The following is a 22,105-nucleotide window of genomic DNA, read 5'->3' as shown; positions in this document are numbered from 1 at the left end:
AGCCCCAAAAGTTGCCCTTATATGCTATTACCCCTAATAGTAACAACAATAATTATAATAACAATAGTAATAATAATGAAAAAGTAATATAATAAAATATATAATTCAGATATTTATTAAAACGTTCTACAATATCAATTTATTTTAATATCTCCAGTAATTAATTAGTTATTTTATTATTTTTATTGCCTTTAAAATTAACAAAAATGCAAAAATTAAATTAATTTTAACTGAAACTAATTTTCTACTAAAAATTAATTTTAACACTAATATTTTTTAATTTAAAAAATTAAAATTTCAGTAATTTTTGAAAATAATTTTGAGATACTTATTAAACATATTTAGTAATATCGAATTATTTAAATATTATCGGAAATAATTAAAAAGAATTTGAGATACTTATAAAATAATATTCAATTTATTGATATTTTCATTAATTAGTTATTTTAGTATTTATTATTTATTTGAATGTATCCATTAATTATTTATTAACTTTAAAGTTACTGAAAATGCAAAAAAAAACTGAAATCATTTTTCCACTAAATGTTAGTGAAATAGATTTAGTAATATTGAAAATTGATATTTTTTCAGAATGTTAAAAATCAATTTCAGTAATTTTTGAAAAATTTCAGCAATTTATTAAAACATTTCAACAGTAATTGAGAATTATTTTCAGATGCTTATTAATGTTTCAGTAATTATTGAAAAATTTCAATATTTTTTTTGTGGAAATTAATTTCAGTAAAAATAAATTACATATAATAATTGAAAACGATTTAATATATTTTTGAAACATAGTTATTGATTTTCAGTGATTTGATTTATGTATTTTTATGAAATGATCAATCAATATTTGTTAAGGGTTAATTAATTATTCGGATCAATAATTACTGAAAAATTAATAATTAAAAATTATTGAAAAATTACTGATTGTGGTCCATTTCTGTATTTAGTGATATCAATTGATTATGTTGCTTAAATTGTGGTGAAATTATCTCTTGATTTTGAATTATTTGTATATTTTTCCGTGAATGGCACGGGTTCCTGCTAGTAGCTCAATTAACGTTGAAGTCCTCTCAGGCGCAGTGCACTACTAGGAGGGCTTTTGCTCAACGGCTTTTGGATTTGCGAGATCGATGGACCCGAGTCCCTAGCCAGTTTTGGTGAAAATCTCAAAATCCAGATGGGCCAAACACGACGGTTAAAAGCAAAAATAAAAACATGGCTTCCCAAATTGAAGCTTCTCTCATTGACTTCTCCAAAAGTCCGAAGTAGCTGCTAGCTCATCAGAAGCAGTTCAACCAACGCTTCGACCCTCTCAAAATGGGCCATCACCTAGCTCAGCCAAATGATGGCTTTCCCATGGAGTGACGCAACCAAAGCTTCAGCCCTCAATCGAAACATTCAGTTAAAGCAACTTTAGCTATTATCAAGCAGCGTAACGGCCTGCCGCCTGAAAGTACATGGAATTGCTTTTATATTATAGTGCAAAATTGATTGATAGCGGGTTAATCGCTTTTAGCATATCTCAACCGTCCATCACCAGGCTTCCGACCACAGCAAAAAAAAAAAAAAACAGCAGAGAAGGGAACACAAAACCTCGGTAAGACTCTGAACCGGAGAACAGGGAGCTCCAGAGGCAGATATTGGATAGAGATAGCTTTCAAAGCGGAAGCAGAGAAGAGGGAACTCTCTGCATCTCCCGAGTCTGTTGTCTAGGAGGTTCGGAGGATTGTTGTTTTTCGTGCAGAAGACATGGGGAAGAACGAGAAAACTGGGTTAGGGCGAGCACTGGTGAAGCACCACAACCAAATGGTCCAGCAGTCCAAAGAGAAGGGCCGTTTCTACAGAAACCAACAAAAACGAGTTCTCGAATCGGTCACGGATGTGAACGACATCGATGCCGTCATCGAACAGGCCGAAGAGGCCCTGCGTATCTTCTCTGTCGACAATCCTGTGCCTAACCTTCTCATCGATTTGTTAGCCCAAATCCCTTTTCTCCTATGTTTTTGCCCTTATGATACTTATTCCTTTCTGGTATTCGTCATTTGCTTCTTGTGTTCGAATATAATTGAAGCATAATAATTGTATCTGAATCGGGACCCAAGTTCAGTTCTGAATGATAGTTTTTTTTTTTTTCTTTTAATGCTAATTATGCATATTGGTTGTGATCAGGGATGGGAGCGCTGAAGCAAGCGGCATGACGCCGGAGGAACGGAGAAAGCAACGGAAGAAAGAGGAGGCGTTGCACGCTAGCAGCCTTCGAGTACCTCGCAGGCATGATTTTTTTTTTTTTTTTATTTCGGATTCTTCGCAGAAACTTGACAAATGATAACAAGCTAAATAAGTCTCAACTTATCAATAGGCCACTGTGGAATGCTGGGATGTCTGTGGAAGAGCTTGATAAAAATGAAAGGCAGGCTTTCTTAATTTGGCGGAGAAGCCTTGCGAGGTCAGCTCTTGGATTTTGCTGAATCCTTATTTTATTTCTTTTTGGTTGCCTAGAAATTGATGTTGTACTTACTTTGGTCAGTTACCCTTCTTCTCCTCCCCCCTCCATAATCCATGTTGTAGTTTTTCTTCATGAAAAGGAAGAAGTTGCGAATATTTTAAGCTTAAAGTTGATAGTCTGCATTCTGCAAGGATAATACGGGGAATAAGATTATTCATGGTTAATTACAATATGTATTCTAACTTCAGCACCCCCCCCCCCCCCCCCCCCAAAAAAAAAAAAAAAAAAAAGGAACAGTAATAATGGTAACTGGTCGGCTAAAATGTCTCTCTATTATCTTTTCTTTTTTCTTTTTTATCAATAACAAGAAAGTTTCATTAAGATTTGAACTTTAAATACAGAAAAGGGGAGATAATACATTTTACATCAATGTCCTTTGTCACTTGAACTTTCTCTTTTCACTGCTGTAATTCCAAAGCTCATTATTGTCTTCCTTTAACCAGCCCACTACTATCTCAGAATCTCCTTCTATGACCAGTTTACTGGTATTCAGCATTTTAGCACTTTCCACTCCTTCCAAAGCCACCAGTACCTCTGCCCTAAGAGAGTCACCTATTTCAATTGGGCCTGAAAACAGAGCTATTACATTCCCTTGCTCATTCCTTAGTACTCCCCCAATGCCCGAGGGCTATCGATTTCCAATACTACTAAATTCAGCTTGATAAAGCCACAAGGGGGAGGGTTCCAAGTTGGACTTGAGGCTTCTTATCTAGGACTGAACTCACAATCTCTTTCTAGTTTCTTAGCAAATCCAAAATAAAAAATTCCGTGAACAAATCCAAAGATTTCAGCCAGTGTACCACCCTACGTAGATCAATTCTAGAATATTTTCTAGGCTTCTCTCATTGTATGAAAAAATTCTTGAGTTTCTTTATTTCCATATAGTCCAACAAATAGCAGCCCTTACACACCTATACATAATCCTTCCTCTTTTTCGTTGGCCAACTCAAAGAAGAAGTAAACAATATTTGCACATTCAGTGGGGGATTCCACCGGCACCCAAACAAAGAAGTAAACCATTCCCAAATACTTTTTGTAAATTGGCAAGAAAGTAAACCAGATTCACCATTAGCCTTACAAAGAATACACCAGTGAGCTTTGAAGCAAATCACCCGTGTTGGATCTTTTCAAGAAAGCTTCCCAAGAAAAACTCCCAACTTTTGGTGGGATAAGTTGACACCAAACTTCTTTAATAAGGAAAGACAAGCCAGAAGGAGCAATTGATTGTGTTAAGGCTTTGAAAAAGGAGTCCCAAATGAATGATCCCGAAGGTGAGGGGGTCCAAATTCTGCTATTTAGCTTTGTAGGATCTAGGAAAACCCCTTCAAGGATGCCCAAAAGTGTCAAAGTGCTATACCAATTCTATGTCCTTGATTGCTCTTCTCAAACCTAAGTTCCAACCAAACCCAACACTTGAGTTAGATGGTACAAGGAAAGTGGAAATAGGCTATTTTTAAAGTTAGAGACAACAAACAAAGATGGAAATTGGTCTTTCAAAGGAGATCCCAACCCAACTTGTTCCTAAAACTTAATAAGGTTGTATGAGTGCAAGTCATACCTGATCAAAGGTGAAAATAAAGGCAGGACAACTTGGATGGCTTTCCAAGGTGATGCTCTTGTAGTCCTAGCCAGAATCCCAGGATCTGCAAGCCCTTGAATACTAGCTACTACCTTAGCCCATAGCTTTTCTTTTTCTATTGGGAACCTCTACAACCACATACCCAACAACGCTGAGTTTCTCTTTTGGATATTCCCAATGTCAAGACCTCCAAACTTCTTACTTCTATTCACCATCTCTTAACCAACTCTATGCTCCTTTTCCTCATCCTCGGTTCCCAAGGAAAGTCTCTCATCAGTTTTTCCAACTTGCTAGCTAACCCTGTTGGGATCTTGAAAACGACAAAAAATAAATAGTCAAGTTAGCTAGTGTAGACCTAATCAGGGTGATTCTCCCTCCTAGAAATAGATAAATTTTCTTCCAAGAGGCAAGTCTCTTTTCAAATCTCCACCTCTGGATTCTAAAAACTTTCTTTATTAGAATTATCTCCTAGGGTCAGACCTAGGTAATTCAAAGGCCAATTAGATACTACACATTCTTGAATGTTCACCTTTAGATTTGACATTTGCTCAAAAAGTTGTATTGCAAGTTTCTTCAAGTTCTAATCCAGCTCAAATATCCCCTTCATAGAAAAGTATCATATCATTTGCAAACTTCAAGTGAGTGAGTGGTATGTCCTCCCTGCCCATTCTCCATCCTCTTACTAAATTCCTAGAATCTGCTCTAAAAATTAGTCTCCATGGGACTTTTGCAACCAAGGTAAACAGAAAAGGAGAAAGGGAGTCACCTTGTCTTGTTCCTCTCGAGGTTAGGAAAAAACCCACCACTGTCCTATATTACCAATATAGAGTAATAACAAGTCCTAACACACTATATCGCCCATTTGTACCATTCATTTCCCAACCCAAAATTAACAATCACTTCCAGCAAAAAAGACTAATCTACCAGATCATAAGCTTTTTCTAAATCCAACTTGCACACCGCTCCCTTTTCCCTGACTTATTGAAATCCTCTACACTTTCATTTGCTATTAGAATTTGATCAGTTGTCTACCTGCCCTTCACAAAAGCTCCTTGGTTATGTGCTATAAGGGTAGGGAGCACCAATGTTTTAAAACGCAGAGGCATGTCGTGAGACATTCCAGTACCTAAAGGCATGAGGTGTAGTTCAAAACATAGAGGCATAAGCTTCCCTTAAGAGGAGGAAGAAGGAAGAAGAGGAAGGAGGATCTCGTTTTTCCTTTTTTTTTTTTTCATAAAAATCTTTTATATTAAGAAGAGTGAAGATGCATGGCACTGGTTGAGGGGGGGTTGATTTTATAATAATGGGTGGTTGGCATTCTCATTACTATTTAAACAAATGATGGTGTCTGAGGGGAGATAAGCCTTGTTTTCTATGTTAGATAATCTCACCATTGTTGTTTATCTTAAAATTAGCTTCTCAACAAATTCTTTGATTTTATGTGGGGTAGGGCCATCCCATAAGAACTTCATGGAAAAGGATATGAGGAATACACCAAAAGGAGAGTTAACAAGGGATAAAGCCTCATTACCCTATGGAAGATTTTCTTTTTATTTGTAAGAAATGAATTTTATTGTGTTATGATGCATTACAACATAGTTTTAAATCCATTATTTTATTATAAGGTAATTTATTTGTTCAGGCTTGAGGAAAATGAGAATCTTGTCCTTACTCCTTTTGAGAAGAATCTTGATATCTGGAGACAGCTATGGCGGGTGCTTGAACGAAGTGATTTGGTAAGCTCATATGCTTTTTCAGTGTTTGGTAGTAATAATTTCAATTCCTTCACCTCATTTAAAAAAAAAAAGAATCAATTCACCTGAAAATGGTTCCCTTTTTCTTTTTCTGTTCTAAAATGCTCTACAGTTGTGAAAATATATGTACCTCAAAATATTCGTTTGAGCATTCCATGCTTACTTACTTTTGCATGTTGGCTGATTGCCTAGTGAGGATGGGGGCGAATAGGAGGGAATTGGAATGGGGTACTCTGGGTCCAGGGGCAACACTATTTGAAGCGTTAGTAACCTGATTTTGGGCTAATTGTCAGCTGTTATCTGTCATGTTATCCACCTCCAATTTATTAGGAGTGGTGGGTATTTGTATATAATTTCATAATCAAACAACAAAATTAGTTATTCATGATAAAAAAGTTAACCTTTTGCTGTCACCGCGTGATGAAGGTGGCAGGTGTACCTTATGGTCTGCAAGATGCGTGCATCCTTTTTTTTGTTTCATTTTTTTCCTTCTATTGGGAGGTGTTTGTAGAATCATCTATTGGATTTTTGGCCATAGTTGTCAAGGTGACAAAGCCCCCATGGAGGGCCACCTTGCTTAACCGCCTGCCTATTTTGTACATGTTACTATGAAAAACTTTTATATTCTTTATTGTTTGGTATTATAATAATTAAATAGATATTTTTAAACTAAAATATTTGTTTGTGGGCTAAGCAAGTAAACTCAGCACCATAGAAGTACAGATTTGCATTCAGGGAGATTGATTCTCTTGCTAAGAGATTTAGCTCTACTTTTGGATGGATTAAAAGGACAGGGAATGGACTGGCAGATACTCTAGCAAAACAAACAGTTGATAGACCTACTCTATTTTGGGCTAAATTGTAGCTAGCTGTATCACAACAGTGGGATGTTGATCTACATAATCTAGGTTTGTTTGTATATTGTAATACTCTAGAGTGCAGAGTAGACAAAGAAACTGTAATCTGTTTTTCAGTTTAATAAAAAGCTAAATTCTCTTTTGCTGATAAAAAATATTTGTTTGTGGGTTCATATACTAGTTTATTTTTATTATTTTCTTATTTGTTAGGGTTCAATCAAGGTTCAAAATTCGATATGATACACCCCGTATTGAGCATATCGTATTGTATCACTACCAGCAAACCCCTGATATGCAAAATAAAGGCCTTTTGGGGTTTTGGCTACTTTTAGGTGGTAGGCAGGCCTTAGACCAACCCCATGACTAATTTTGAAAGAAAACAAAAAACTAAAAAATAAAATGGTTCTGTAGTGTCAAAACACCTGAAACACTAGTTTGTGTATATCGTGTATACCAATACTTTAAACCTTGGGTCCATCAACACACATGTTGGTATATGCTGTCTTGAACCTTCAAAGAGTTCTAAACCTGAACCAATAAGCAAGAGCTTAAAATTTTGTCCAATCAGCACATTCTTATCTTTTGCCGTCATCATCGTCATTTTTTTCACCATTTTCTTCTTCTTCCACCATTTTTTTCTTTTCCTAGGACAAAAGTAAGGGATCGGTGCCTATATTTTCTGAAATTTCTTTCTTTCTTCTTTTTCTTCTCATAAAGTATGTTGATTTTCTATGTTTTAATATGAAACTTATACTTTTTTTTATGATGTTCATAGATACTATCAACAAAAGATAGTTGCTGGTTGCTATGGGAACCTAGGGAATTATCCTAGGTTTCATGGTTCTACGTAAACAATTCCATTGTTTAGGCGACTAGACAACAAGGTGCCCCCCATCTTAGGATTCTTGTCCACCACTCTACCTTCAAACTACCTGTCAAGGTTGCAAATCAGATTGAAAAGCTTATGAAGATTTTCTTTGGGAATTGGGAGATTCAAAAAAGGACCATCTAATGAAGTGGTAAGTAGTTTTGAGGAAAAGGGAACATGGGGGCTTAGACATTGGTAATATTAGGTTAAGAAACTTAACCTTGTTGGGGAAGTGATTATGGAGATTCCCCCTAGAGCAGGATGGTTTGTGGCACTTGATGATAGTAAATATTCACGGTATGGCAGCAAATGGATGGGATGCTGGTATCAACGCTAGGCCTTCTCACATCAACTTCTCCCCTTGGAAAGCCATTGTTAGAGTCCTACTTGCCTTTCGACCTTTCTTCAGGTATGATGCGTGATCAGGTAACAAAGGTATGTGAGGATGTTTGCATTTGGAACACTCCCCTTAAGGATAGGTTTCCAGTAATGTATTCTCTTTATTAAATAAGTTCAAGGTTATTTCCTCCTTTCATGTGTTTGAGGGTTCATGGGATTTGGGCCTGAGGAGAGGGTTGAGGGACATAGAAGTAGCTTTTGCAGATGAATTGTTCTCTCTTTTAAGTTTAGTTTTCCTAGATCAGTCTTGCCTGGATAATAGAATTTGGTCAGAGTCCTCATGTTTCTGCTCTTGCTCTTTGTTTTTCAAATTTTTACTTCAATCTGTTATTGTGCCTGTTTCTTTTCTTGCTAATGAAGTGTGGTGTGCTCTTATTCCACCAAAGGTTAGGGGTTTCTACTAGGAAGTGGTTCTCCAAAAGATCAATACTTTGGACCAATTTGAATCATTAAACATTCATTGGTAGAATACTCGATTCAACTTCAGTTTCATCCATGAACATGAAGCTCAAAATGTCCTAAGCTGTTCACTAAAAGAGAGAAGTCATTTGGTCTGACCACTTTAAAGTTTAAACGACTCCTTGGCCTTGGGCTATGTTTTTTTATTAAGGAATATGAGTGTTAGCTTACATTGGCTGGGCAGGTCAGCAAATTATATGGCTGATTATCTTGCTAAACAAGGGGTTTTAAGGGAACATCTGTATTGGGCTACCTTGTGATTTTTATCTCTAGTGCTCTGTGTTCTTCACAATTTCAAGGGAGGTTGCACCTCATGCCTCTTTGTGGGATGCTTGTAACACTTCTCATCTTTTTTCAATAAAATTCCTCTTCAGAAGTTCAAATTGGTGCCTTTCCCCACATGTCTGAAGCCTTTGCTTGAGGAGTTGTGAGACAATGACTCATTTGTTCATCTCCTGTGCTTTTGTTTCTTATATTTGGGAATGGTTCTTTCTCTTTGGTTGTTGGTGGAATCCTCCCTTGTGTGTGTTAAACCTTTTTGACTCTAGTTTCTTCCAACAACCAAAGAAGAGGGGTGGAGTGATGTGGAGAGCAAGAGCATCTGTCCTATGGTCAGTTTGGGATGAGGGGAATAACAAGATTCTCTTTGGTTGCAGCTGTCCTATCTTTTGTTGACTTTGTGAGATTGAATTTTGATGGAAGCTCTCTAGGTAACCTAGGTTCCTTAGGAATTGGGGGTATCTTCAGAGATGAGGAAGGAAGAGTTTTGGCTCTTTACTCAGGCCCAATCAGGGTGGGAGATTCTTTAAGGGCAAAAGTAAAGGCCTTACTCCAAGGTTTCAGACTGGCAAAACGGTGGAGAATGCAACAGTTAGAAGTGGATGGATATTCCAAGCTGGTAATAGGTTGGATGCAAGCAAGAAGTTTGGGAATGTGGTCCTTCAGACAATTGCTAAGAGAAATTATGAGCTTAGCAAGGGAGCCTGAGGTGCATTTTAGATGGGCAAGAAGATAAGCAAATGGAATGGCCGGTGCTTTAGCTAAGCAAGGAGTCAATAGGGTGGCTTTGTTTGGGCTTGTTTGTAAGAATGACTATGCCTATGGGTTCTCCATCTATTCTTTGGGTGGTGACAGTTGTCCTCTTTGTTTAATGTTTGCAATGAAAGTTATGGTTTCCTATAAAAATAAGGTGCCAAATTTGTGTAAATTGATTAAAATCATAAAATGACAATAATGATATAGGATGCATGATGACCTTTGAAAAATGTAGCAAGTGAAAGTCCAATATAGTTGTTATTAAGACTACAAGATTAGGAGTGCCTTATGTACAGAATTATTTGTAAGTTGTAAAATTTAAAAATTGTAATATCAGTAACTAGGTTGCAAGTTTGCAGCAGGTTTGATTTGAATGACATACATGTAATATGCTGAATTCACTTGACAATGTTGTCTTTTCCTTTTCTTGCAGAATCTTTATTTTATCTAAAATTCTTTTAGATATATTTTGCTATTTGTTATCTATAGATACTGATTTCATGTATCCTCTTCCAGCTCGTAATGGTTGTTGATGCACGTGATCCACTATTCTATCGCTGCCCAGATCTTGAGGTATTCATTTTTTTTTTCTTTGTTGCAAAATTTTGGTTATATTAAAGTCAGTAACATGATAGGGTGGTGATGCCCATGACTATTTTCCTCTAACTGAAATAGTGGGCATGTTGTAGCATATATAAACCATGCAGTATCAAAGAAAAATTGAATCACACATTGTTTGAAACTTTTAAATGCCATTTGCTTTTTCTGGATTTCTATTTATGTAACTAGTGTTGCCTTTTGGTTAACTTGTTGGCTCTGGATGTCATACTTTATGTAGCACATCCAAAGTTCTTCTGTCCTGCATAATCACTGCAATTCATATTTTCCTAGGTGGATATCAATTCTTAGATAGATTGAGGAAATTTGGAGTTCATTGTCAAATTGTGGGTAGAAAATCTTAAATAAATTTGTCAGAAATTGTATCCTACCAATTACTTTAGGCAATCTCTGTTATAAGAAATCAATAAGTATAGGTGCATATGCATACAAATGCAAGATGTATTGGTGACAAAATGGGATAATGCCTCCTCAAGAGCACTCAAATGGGGACACAAATTATGGTATATCATTGTTCCATTTGACACAACCAAGACATCATCAAACTCAGACTCAGAAGGTGAAGCAATTCTGCAGACGTAGGCTCCCTTTCTTTCTGATAGCAAAAAGCCTGGAATCTCCAAGGAAGAGTTTATGCTGAAAGAATTTCTGAGAGGAACACTCAATCACCCCTAATAAACCCAATCTGTGCTATAACAGAGAGCAAGAGCATGATTTTGATGATGAAACTGATTGGGAGGAACTAAGGCTCAGTTTGGAAGGAGTACAAATGCAAATGTACAAATACAAGTAAAATAATACAAATACAGGGTTTTGCGCTCTACAAATTTGTATTCGTACTCCAACCAAATGCAGCCTAAGGGATTTATATGAAGAAAAAGTAAACCTACCATTAAGTATCGTAAGTGTGGACTCAACAAAAGGTTGCAAGATTGTGGACTTAGAGCAGCTTGGAACAAAGCTCCTTTTCGAAGAACAATTTGGTACAGAAATCCTGGAGCTGAAGGAAACACGAGTAGAAGAAACTACTGCTGACTGTGGGGCATCTCTGGAGGAAACTCAGGGAGAGGAAAATGTAGGAATCGGTCAAATGCAAGAATATGGTGTCTATAAATGGGACGAAGAGGATCACAACAAGCCAAGCATAGGAACGCCTGAGGAACAAGAACTGTTAGCTATTCAGGTCGATCAAGAAAAGGAACTCGACCACCCAGAGCTTAACATTGGGAAAGCTTGTACTAGTCTAGTTCAGGGAGAAGTTTTTTCCCTCATGTTCCTCTCCTCTCTCTTTTCCTTTGGTATTTATTCTACTTGACCTGATGCTAATTACTCTCCTGCTGACTTTGCAGATCCAACTGTTGGTGTCACACCTGATGCGAGCTCTAACCTTATTGGCTTAGAAAAGAGAGAAAGAGTTGAAGTGACAGTGGTGGAGGAGGAGATTATGGACTTTGTATTTGGACATTTAGCAAGCTTAGTTGAACTGGAGGAGAAGAATGAGAAAAGGTTAGAAGTGCATGGGATTCTCTTAGAACTAGAAGGGAAATAGGAGACTGATGGCCTAATTAAAGAGAGGAGAAAAAAGCAGTGATCAAACAAAGAAGAAGGGGAAGAAACCTAAGAGATCAAAAGAAGAACCTATCAAACTGAAAGTCTATCATAGGAAGGGAGTGGAAGGCAGGTAATAAAGAAAGAAAGAGAAGGATGAGGGAGGTTAAAAAACTAGCTTGTGGGGTATCACATGATAAGGATGAGATTTGAAAGAGGGAGAAAAAGAGGGGAGATCAGTAGGTTGGGGAAGGAATTTAGGGCTTCTATAACAATTTGCAATGAAGATTCTCTGTTGGAATGTAAGGGGTTTAGGTAGTTCAAATAAAAGGAGAATTGTCAGGAATGTGGTAAGAAAAGAGAGACCAAATATATAAATGCTACAAGAAGCAAAGTTCTTAGAGGTGGATAGATAGATAAGAAGTATCTGGAGTTGTAGAGATTTGAGCTGGACTTCTGCCCCCTTTTGGGGTGTTTTATGGGGGATTCTTACAGTGTGGAAAAATGAAGAGGTGGAGTGTCAAGAGGAGTTGATTGGGCGATTTTCATTTTCAATAAAAGCAAAGAAAGTCGGTGACAGAAGAGAATGGGTTTTAACAAATGTCTATGGCCTTAACTCATACAGAGATAGTAGTAGGGCCTTGGTGTCTTGGGGAAGACTTCAATTTTATAAGATTAAAAAATGAGGCAAATAACCTGAACTAAACCAACCACAAGCATGAGAAAGTTCAATACCCTGGTGGAATCTCTAGAATTAAAAGATCCCCTATTAATTTCCTCTTTTACTTGGTCAAACTTTTAGGAAAACCAAATATGCTCCATGATAGATGGATTTCTTTTATTAGTAGATTGGGAGGAGCTTTGGGGAAATTTAATTCTGAAAGCTCTACATGGGGTAATCTCTAATCATTGTCCTCTATGCCTTGATCAGGAAACTCCTCTAGGGATCCTTCAGATTTAAAAATATGTTGCTGGAGAACCCAAAATTCATTGAACAAATAAAGGGTTGGTGAGAAGAGAGTGGAATCAATGTGAGAAATAAAGGGGTGAGATTTAATAAGAAACTAAAGAGATTGAAAGAAAGGATCAAGGAATGGAATAAATAAGATTTTGGGAGACTAGAAGAATCAAAAGAGAGAATTGCTAAAAGGATAGAAGCAAAGTTCAAAATTTCGATATGATATGCCTTGTATTGGACGTATCGTATCGTATTGGTGGCATTTTAGTGGTTCAGATAAGTCCTGTTCAAAGAGAAAGAGAAACAAGAAAGCTGTTGAACTAGAGATACTAAACCCTCCTAGTCAACCATAATCTCTATTATATTAAAATAAGGGTACAAAGTAAAATATACCCCTACTTAAGTATGGGACAAGAAAAATAAAAAACAAAACAGAATTGCCACATCACTACACTACTTAAACTATAATGAAAAGACTAAGTTACCCTTACTCGACCAACTCTAACAAGTGGCTTCACAATACGCCTATTTAAAGGTGTTTTGGGAACCACTCTTTTTTTAATAAAAAATATGGTTAAAAATATGCCCCAAAACCAAATTTTGGAAAAAGAAACTAAAAAAATATATAAAAGTGCATTAATTTAAGTACCGATATGCCCTTGCCAATACACATGGGCGTATCAATATTTTGAACCTTAGATAGAGGAGCTAGATTAGAAAGAAGCTAGAAGGGAGATTAGTGTGGAGGAAAGAATAGAAAGATGGAACATGAATGTTATTTTTCAGTGGGTGGGTAGAACAGCTAACACCATAGCGGATAGGTTAGCTAAACAAGGGGTATCAAGGGAACAGTTTTTCTGGGCAGGTTTGTAAATTTTTTGTTACTAGTCTAAGGTAGTACATTGTTGCTATTGTGGAGAGGTACCAGCTCATGCCCCTCCTTTGGGAATGCTGTATCGTAATATCTTATTGTTTTTTTGAATAAAATTCAATCATTTATCAAAAAAAAAAAAAAGAATAGAAAGATGGAGTCTAAAGGTGGAATTAGAAGGGATCTTAAGAAAGGAGGAAATCTCTTGGAGACAAAAATCGAGATGCAAATGGTTGATGGATAGAGAGGGCAATACAAAATCCTTCCACTCATTGGAAAATAGAAGAAGGAAGAACCTAATCTCTAGCATTGAGGTTGAAGGTCTGGTGGTAGATGGGGAGGATGAAATTGTTAAGAACTTTGTGGACCATTTTAAATCAATCTTTACCACCATAAGAAATAAACACTTTGATTTGGGGGATTTGGATTGGAATATAGTGCCTGAGACACAAGTGGCTTTTTTAGAAAGGAATTTCACTGTAGAAGAGGTTCATGTATCAATTTCCTCAATGGAAAGATCTAAAGCTTGTGGCCTTTTTTCAATATTGTTGGGAGATAATAAAAGGTGATCTAGCCGTGGTGTTTTCTGAATTGCACGGGAAAGGGAAAATTTCACAAGCATCAAATGCTATCTTCCTGGCCCTAGTGCCTAAAAAGAAAGAGGCTAAAACTCTGAAAGACTACAGACCTATAAGTCTCATAGGAAACCTTTATAAGATCATTGTTGAAGTTTTGGTAGGTAGGTTAAAAACTATTTTGCTCTCAGTAATCTCTCAAAATCATGGAGCCCTTGTGGAAGGGAGACAAATTATAGACCAAATCCTAGTTGCAAATGAGTGTGTGGCTGAAAAAAAAAGGAAATATGGGGAGAGGGCCTAATTTGCAAGTTAGTTTTGAAAAAAAAAAGCCTATGTTATGGTGAATTGGTAATTTCTTCTTGTCTTTTGGAAAAGTTTGTCTTGAGAGAGATATGGAGAAAGTGGATTAAAGGGTGCATTTCTCAATTTTGATAAGTGGAGTAGCCAAAGATTTCTTCCCACCAAAAAGCAGTTTAAGACTGGGAGATCCCATTTCCCCTTTCCTGGTTACCTTTGTTGAATTTTTTAGCAAACTGATTATCAAAGTTGATCTATAAAATCAGATTAGAGGTTGGAGGATTGGAAGGAATGAAATTGGTGTTACCCATCTACAATTTGTAGATGACACAATCATTTTCTCTAAGGACTGTGATGAATCTTGTGTAAGAAACTTAAAAGCTTTAGTAGATGTGTTCCAAAGGATCTCAATGTTGAAAGTGAACTGGGGTAAGAGTTGTGTGGCAGGAATTAACATGGAAGAATAAGAAATTCAATTGGTGGCAAAAGTACTAGGGTGTGAGATTAAAAATTAACCTCTAGAGCAAAGATCAAAATTTTGATACAATACACCTTGTACCAGGCATATCATATCGTATCTTTGGGGTCTCAATACACCTGTTTACAGGTGTTTCGGGAACCCTCTTTTAAAAAAAAATGCACATATATATATGCATAAAACCTCCCCAAAAAACAAATTTTGAAAAAAAAAACAAAAAAAAATATAAAACCACATGCTTTTTAGTACTGATACGCCTTTGCCGATACTCAAGGGCGTATCGATACTTTGAACCTTGCTTGGGGGTAATCCAAAAGCTTTCTGCTTTTGGAAACCGGTGGTAGAGAGATTTGCAAAAAAAAAAAAAAATTAGCCTCATGGAAAAGAAGCTATCTATCCATGAGAGGATGATTCACTTTGATTAAATCCACCTTAGCCAACCTGCCTGCCTATTACTTCTCCACCTTTAGAATACCGGCTAAGATAGTAAGGCAACTAGAAAAGTTTGAGGGACTTCCTATAGGAACTAGGTGAAGGGAAAAAAGACCACTTGTAAAATGGAAACAAGTGTGCAAACTAAAAGACTTGGGAGGACTTGTCATTAGAAACTTGATCAAAAGAAATACAACCCTCCTAGGAAAGTGGATTTGGAGATTTCCCATAGAAGGAGATAGGCTGCAATGGTTTTTGGAAGCATTCATGGTGTGGCAAAAATGGTTGGGATAGAAAGCTGGCACCTCATACTTCATCAAAATCCCCATGGCACCTGATTTGATGTGGATTGTGGGGAGAGAGTCTTATTTTGGGAGGATCTTTGGATTGGGACTAATCCCTCAAATTGCAATTTCCTGCACTCTACTCTTTATCCAATTACAAGGCTGAACCTGTTTCTAAATTTGGCCTGCCTTTGTAAAATGGGTTAAATTGGGATTTTGGTTTTAGAAGAAGCCTGAGGGATAGTGAGTGTGACTCCCTTGTTCTCCTACTCACAAAATTAGAAAATGTCTTTGGATCAAAACATCTCAGGTGGTGGTAGAGTTTAGGCTCCCTTGCGTGATGGCATTTTCACTTCAATTTTTTTAACCTTCTTGTTCCATTCGAGCCTATGGGGGGTGAACTGCTCGATAAGAGAAATTTGGTGCAAACCTATCCCTCTTAAAGTACAAGCTTTGTGTTGGAAGTGTTTCTCACATGTGTTTCCTTTGTAAGGAGAGTGGTGAGCCTCTTCCTCATTCATTATTCTCCTGTTCCTTTGTATCTTGTATTTGGGAATATTTTTGCTCTCTTTTTGGTTGCAGATGGGTTCCCCTGCAGGATGTGGTAGGTATGTTCAACTCCAGCTTCTTGAGGCAACAAAAAGAGAGGAAGGATTATGTTGAGGGCAGTAAGAACAGCAGTTGTGTGGACCATTTGGGAAGGAGATCAAAGAATCTTCAGTGAGTGGAGTAAATCTAAGGAGGAACTGATTGAAGCCATAACAGTTAGTACAACACATTGGGTAAAGACTTCATTCCTCTTCCATGAATTCTTGGGAGTTGGAAAGGCCTTTAGAGATGGATCGGTGGGCTATCCTAGCCATATATGTTCAGGAACTATTGGAAATGGGGACTCTTTAAGGGCTGAATGGATAGCAGTCTTGCATGGCCTAAGGATTGGAAGATCATTTACCTTCAGAAAGATCATTTACCTAAGGATTGAAGGGGTAAAGTCTTTTGGCAATCAGTGCCTCATGCAGTAATGTGGGGCGTTTGGGATGAAAGAAACACCTGTATCTTTGGCAATAAAAGCAGAACCTTGGAGGAGTTAATCTCAGATATTACCTATCTTTGCATCCTTTGGTCGGTGAATTCAGATCTATTTAAAGGACTTTCAGTCAATGATATTATCAGAAATATTCACCCCTTTCTGTTTCTGCCTCATCCTCAGCAAACTCCCTTGAGGCATCCCGTTTCCATCAGTGAAGGTGTGATAACCCTTAATTTTGACGGTTGTGCCTTAGGCAATCCGGGATTTGCAGGTATTGGTGGTACAGTAAGGGACGAAAGGGGCAATATCTTCCGGACTTTTAGTGGCCCAATCAGTTGGGCCGACTCCACAAAGGCTGAAGTGATGGCTGCTCTCACCGGAATCAGGATAATTAAGAATTTGGGTATTCAGAATTTGATCATTGCAGGTGATTCAGCAACTACAATAAAATGGTTAAGAGACAAAAAAGGGGGCCCTTGGAGACTTTATCACTATCTGACTGAAGTTTGTGATTCTTTGGATGGATTGAATGTTAACTTAGTTTGGATTTCTAGGGAATACAATCATACTGCAGATGGCCTAGCTAAATTTGGTGTGTATTTGGAACATCTGTATAGCGACAAGCTTCCTCCTTTGTAACTTGCAGGGGTCCCCCCCCCCCAACCCCCCTTTTATTCTCAATAAATCTTGGTTAAATTTTCTCAAAAAATAAAAATTGAAGGGGACTCAAAGGTGGTTGTAGGATAGTTAAAAGGTAGCAGCAATGAACCATGGCAATATACAAATGCCATGGTAGAGATTAGAAACATGGCAAGAGGAGTGATGACCATTGCTTATTTGGGTACATAGATCAGCTAATGCCTTGGATGATGCTTTGGCCTAGAATGGAGTCAATAGGGAAATTTTTTCTGGGGACTACTGTAAAAACAAAAAACATGAACAGCTAAAGAGTGGATTAGGTAGCAGTGACAATTTGTAAAAAGAAGGCTGCCTTGGTGGATTTGTATCTAATTCTATTATATTTCAATTGATAAAGTTTCACAGTTTCTGATAAAAAAATCTGGCATTCTTAGAGGGAGATACAACATTGAGTGGTAGAGGTGAAATAGAGGGAAAAGAAGACTTAATCTAATTTTTGCAACTATGGAACTTGGTCTCAAGTCAATAGGTGGTGCTTTGGCATTTCAAAAAGTGGAAAAATTATTACTTATCAGTCTAGAAGTGGAGGATTTAGGAAGCAAGTCATTGGACATAGGTATATCCAAATACACATTTGGTCTTGCTTGTAATGGGAGTTCCTAAGATCAATTAAGAATTCTCACTGGTAGATGTGCATTTCCTAACTGCTGTCATTAGTTATTACTTAGAGAGTGCTCTTGGCTTCAAATTTCTGACAGTTTTTGATTTTGGACCTGGGGACCATTTGATAACTGCTGAAGTGGCTGAAACATATGACTTATTGCATTATATTTTAGGGAAAATTCCTGATTAGTACCCTGTACTTTGGGCCTAGTGCCACTTTGGTCACTGAACTTTCAAAATGTGCCAATCCAGTACCTGCCGTTAACCAGCCGTTAAGTGGAATATGAAAAGACACAAATGGCCTTCAAGTGTCATCTAATTTTCTTTATCAATCATCTGCTAAAATCAGAACCAACCGTCAATTTTTTCATCCCTTTTAATTTTTCCCTTTAAGCGATAATCAACCAAATAGCAAACTGAACAAGAATTATCTGTTGAGAAGAGAGAGAGAGAGGGGGCGGGGGGAAGGGTCCAAGTGTGACTGTCAAATCTATTATAAGTATTTTTTTTTTGTCTCACGACTAAATCAGGAGGGTGGTTGATCTCCATGCTGATCTTTCGAGCTCCTTTACCAAATCAGTTTAAGCTTCATCCGATGGGGATTCATGTGAGACATTGAAACAGGATGGGAAGCCAGGGCACAAAAGAATTAGGCCCGACTAGGAGCTGGAATCTTGGGCACACTGCATGGCTACGCTTCACAAACTCTCTGTACTAATTCTTTTACACCATGGGAATGAAGAAATTTTCAATATCAACGCAAGTAGATTGGATTATGTAACTCCTATTATCTATACTGGGGATTTACTTGACACAGTTATCATTAGAAAAAAAAAAAAACACAAGAATGATCTGGAGCAATTCCAACTGGCAGAGAGCTTGAGCTCTGTTTCATCTTCTTGAGGAAGAAGATGATGAACAGTGTGTTTTATTTCCAAGGGTAATTTTGACATTTTCAGAATTCTTAAATCGCACATGAGGTCACGTGATATACATAACTGACGGTCCATTCACGGCAGGTACTAGATTGGCATGCTTTGAAAGTTCGGGTACTGAATTGTCACATTTTAAAGTTCAGGGACCAAAGTGGCATTAGGCCCAAAGTACAGGTTACTAATTGGGAATTTTCCCTATATTTTATTGGATAACATAATTAAATAATAGAATATTTAAAGGTATTGTGGCTGTTATAGATTTTACCATTACACCAAGTAATGGCCTCTAAAACGAAATCAGAAATTAGTTCATTTAATGATGCTTAAGGGGTGGAACATTTGGCAGATGGACAAAAATTGTGAGGTAATCTATTTTAGGATTCAAAGGAAATGCTAGGAGCACACCTTAAGTAGATTATTTTAGGCTTACTCACCTGGAAGTAGGGGAGAGATCAGAGAGCAATGAATTTATCTTCTTTCATTGGATCTTACTATTTTGTGCAGCTGCACAGGGTTGCATGTGTGATTTTATGAATGAGACACTTGGTTAAGTGCTAATTTTTACTTGTTAAATTTATAATTCATTTATTTACTATTGGATAATTGTATGAACACAAATTTACTTCAAGTATGCATTTATTTCTATGACACAAGTTTACTTCAAGTATGCATTTATTTCTATGCAAAGAAAGGTGGAAAATAAAGTTTTTGCTTGAAAAGGCAAAAAAATGTTTGGTATCTTAAACATCATTTTGTTTGACATATTAGGCATATGCACAAGAGATTGATGAGCACAAAAGGACATTGCTGCTTGTTAACAAGGCGGATCTTTTACCATTTACTGTCAGGTTTGAATTTCCTTTTCTGTGCTCTCCTGATACAGAAGTTCTTTCTCAATATTGGTTTTGAAGTCTCATGATCTTCTCTAACTATGCATCACAGAGAGAAATGGGCAAAATATTTCCGCGATAATGGTATTCTCTTCCTGTTCTGGTCAGCAAAAGCTGCTTCAGCAGCACTGGAAGATAAAAAATTAACTGGTCTCTGGGAGAAGGAAAATGCCTCTCAGAAATCAGATAATGATGATACCAAGATCTATGGCAGGGATGAACTTCTGGTCCAGTTGCAGCATGAAGCAGAGGCTATAGTTATAGCTAGAAAGGGCTCAGGTCTAAGTCTGACTCACACTCTCAGTGGAAGCAGTGCAGGCAACTCAGCATCTAAACACGTTGTTGTGGGATTTGTTGGTTACCCTAATGTTGGGAAAAGCTCGACAATTAATGCATTGGTGGGATCAAAACGAACTGGTGTTACCTCAACTCCAGGGAAGACAAAACATTTCCAGACGTTGATAATATCTGATGAGCTGACCCTGTGCGACTGCCCTGGGTTGGTATTCCCATCTTTCTCAAGCTCTAGATATGAGATGATTGCCTCGGGAGTTTTGCCAGTTGATCGCATGACTGAACATAGAGAAGCTGTACAGGTTGTAGCCAACCGTGTTCCCAGACATGTCATAGAGAGTGTCTACAATATCACTCTGCCCAAACCCAAACCCTATGAACCACAATCTAGACCTCCTCTCGCTGTAGAACTACTGAGGGTCTACTGCTCCTCTCGTGGATACGTAGGTTCCAGTGGGCTGCCTGACGAAACCAGGGCTGCCAGACAAATTTTGAAGGACTATATTGATGGAAGGCTTCCCCACTTTGAAATGCCTCCTGGAATGTCCAATGATGATGATGGGGTGTTGGATATTGCACAATCCATCTCTTCTGCTGCAGATGAATTGGACTCATCTGATTCTGAGGGTGAGCCAGAGATTGAAGATTCAAGCACGCCCAATCTTGAGCATGTTCTGGACGACCTCGACTCATTTGATATAAACAATGGTTTAACTTCCACCAAGACTGCTGCTTCCAAGACGAAACCAGCGACTGCATCTCATAAGCATCATAAGAAGCCTCAAAGAAGAAAAGACCGATCATGGAGGGTTGAAAACGATGGCGGTGATGGAATGCCGGTTGCAAGAGTCTTTCAGAAACCAGTGAATATGGGGCCCTTGAGGGCCCAATAAGTCGCTCCCAAATTTAAGGGTTGGATCTGCTCATCAGGTTCTTGATTACGAAGTTGAGGTTGAGGTTTGCTTCCTAAATTGCGTATCATCAAGAAGAAGAGAAAGCCTTTTTATTAATGGTTGCAGGTTTAGTATAAATGCAGCCACACCACTATAGAATGTGAATGTAGTTTACAGCAACGAATTTGAAGGTGATTGTTACAAGCTTTTTTCCATTGTTTGATAGCATAAACAAATCCTAAGGTATTTTTTATGATGTTGCATTAAAATCAAGCTACAAAAAGATCAGGAGATCAAGTGCATGGAAATAAACTAATTGAGAGGGTTCAAAAGAGGAGAAAACTTGTTGAATCATTAACCAATACGTTATATAGTTTTTCTAGTCTGGTTTTTCTTTGCATATAAAATGCTAGATGGCCTGCTAGGCAAGGATTTGGGAAAGGGTTTAAAAGAGGAGAATGCTTTGTTGACTCCATAACCCAAGTTCAAGTCTTAACCTAAGGTAAGAGCAAGATATGTTGTCAATTTATGAAAACTTAAGCTATGTTTTAAGTCTTTTCTCCTCAAGGCTCAGGTAAGAACATACCTCTCTAGTTGGGGATTAGAGTAATCAAAGAATGAGGGTAACCAAACGATTGTTGTAAAATGGTTATTATAGATTTACGGGCGTATAATTGCTACTTTATACTGAAAAATGGGAATGAAAATTCATGACCAGGGTTGTGTATGCATCATTGCCGCTTCTACTATAAAAGTTTGGGATTTGTCAATACAATTTTTTGATAAAATGGGCTATTTATAAAATATTAAATGCTGCTACCATTGTCACCTCATGAATTTTTACTATAAATGCTGATACCAATCTAATGCATACGTTTTTCGGAAAAGTACAAACAGTTCCAATGTAGATTTTGAACTCCACTGCAGAGCTATAAACATTCAAATTGTCAAAAACCCTTACTTTATACACCAGTGCCCCCCATGAATTGACATCAATTTCGACTTGACACCCATCCAACTGTATTTTGGGTCTATAAATTCTGACCCTGGGCTGAACCGTCATTCTCCCTGCATTTTTTTAGTAGATGTGATAAGATAGATAAATTCCAAAGGTTTCAGTTTAAAGCAACAATGATACCCAATACAGCCCAATCATTGACTGATTTTACTAATTACTTCTTCCTTTCATAAATACAAGTGTAAGAGCTGCAAGTTAAAAAAGATAAAAAGATAA

The 22,105-nt window shown here is 37.4% G+C and overlaps 1 protein-coding gene across 1 annotated transcript; it reads left to right on the top strand.

Moving 5' to 3' along the window:
• The first annotated feature begins 1,353 nt into the window (after window positions 1–1,353).
• LOC148847644 (GTPase LSG1-1-like) lies at window positions 1,354–21,253 on the top strand. The gene is made up of 7 exons (XM_088951820.1): window positions 1,354–1,979; window positions 2,176–2,277; window positions 2,366–2,452; window positions 5,734–5,827; window positions 9,980–10,036; window positions 19,563–19,642; window positions 19,737–21,253. Exons 1-7 carry the CDS (start codon window positions 1,756–1,758, stop codon window positions 20,869–20,871), a joined length of 1,779 nt encoding a protein of 592 aa, XP_088807946.1. The 5' UTR covers window positions 1,354–1,755; the 3' UTR covers window positions 20,872–21,253.
• The last annotated feature ends 852 nt before the right edge of the window (window positions 21,254–22,105 follow it).

This window comes from Nelumbo lutea, chromosome 6, assembly GCF_056320005.1.
Source record: "Nelumbo lutea isolate HS-2025 chromosome 6, American lotus-T2T, whole genome shotgun sequence".
In the NCBI taxonomy this organism is placed as follows: domain Eukaryota; kingdom Viridiplantae; phylum Streptophyta; class Magnoliopsida; order Proteales; family Nelumbonaceae; genus Nelumbo; species Nelumbo lutea.
This window is presented reverse-complemented; position numbering and strand designations above follow the sequence as displayed.

What these genes read in the sequence shown, in the direction of transcription:
- LOC148847644 (XM_088951820.1), top strand. Translation starts at nt 1,756, where the DNA reads ATGGGGAAGAACGAGAAAACTGGGTTAGGGCGAGCACTGGTGAAGCAC. An exon ending in CCTAACCTTCTCATCGATTT is followed by an intron (nt 1,980 to 2,175) that starts GTTAGCCCAAAT and finishes GGTTGTGATCAG; the next exon opens with GGATGGGAGCGCTGAAGCAA. An exon ending in CTTTTACCATTTACTGTCAG is followed by an intron (nt 19,643 to 19,736) that starts GTTTGAATTTCC and finishes TATGCATCACAG; the next exon opens with AGAGAAATGGGCAAAATATT.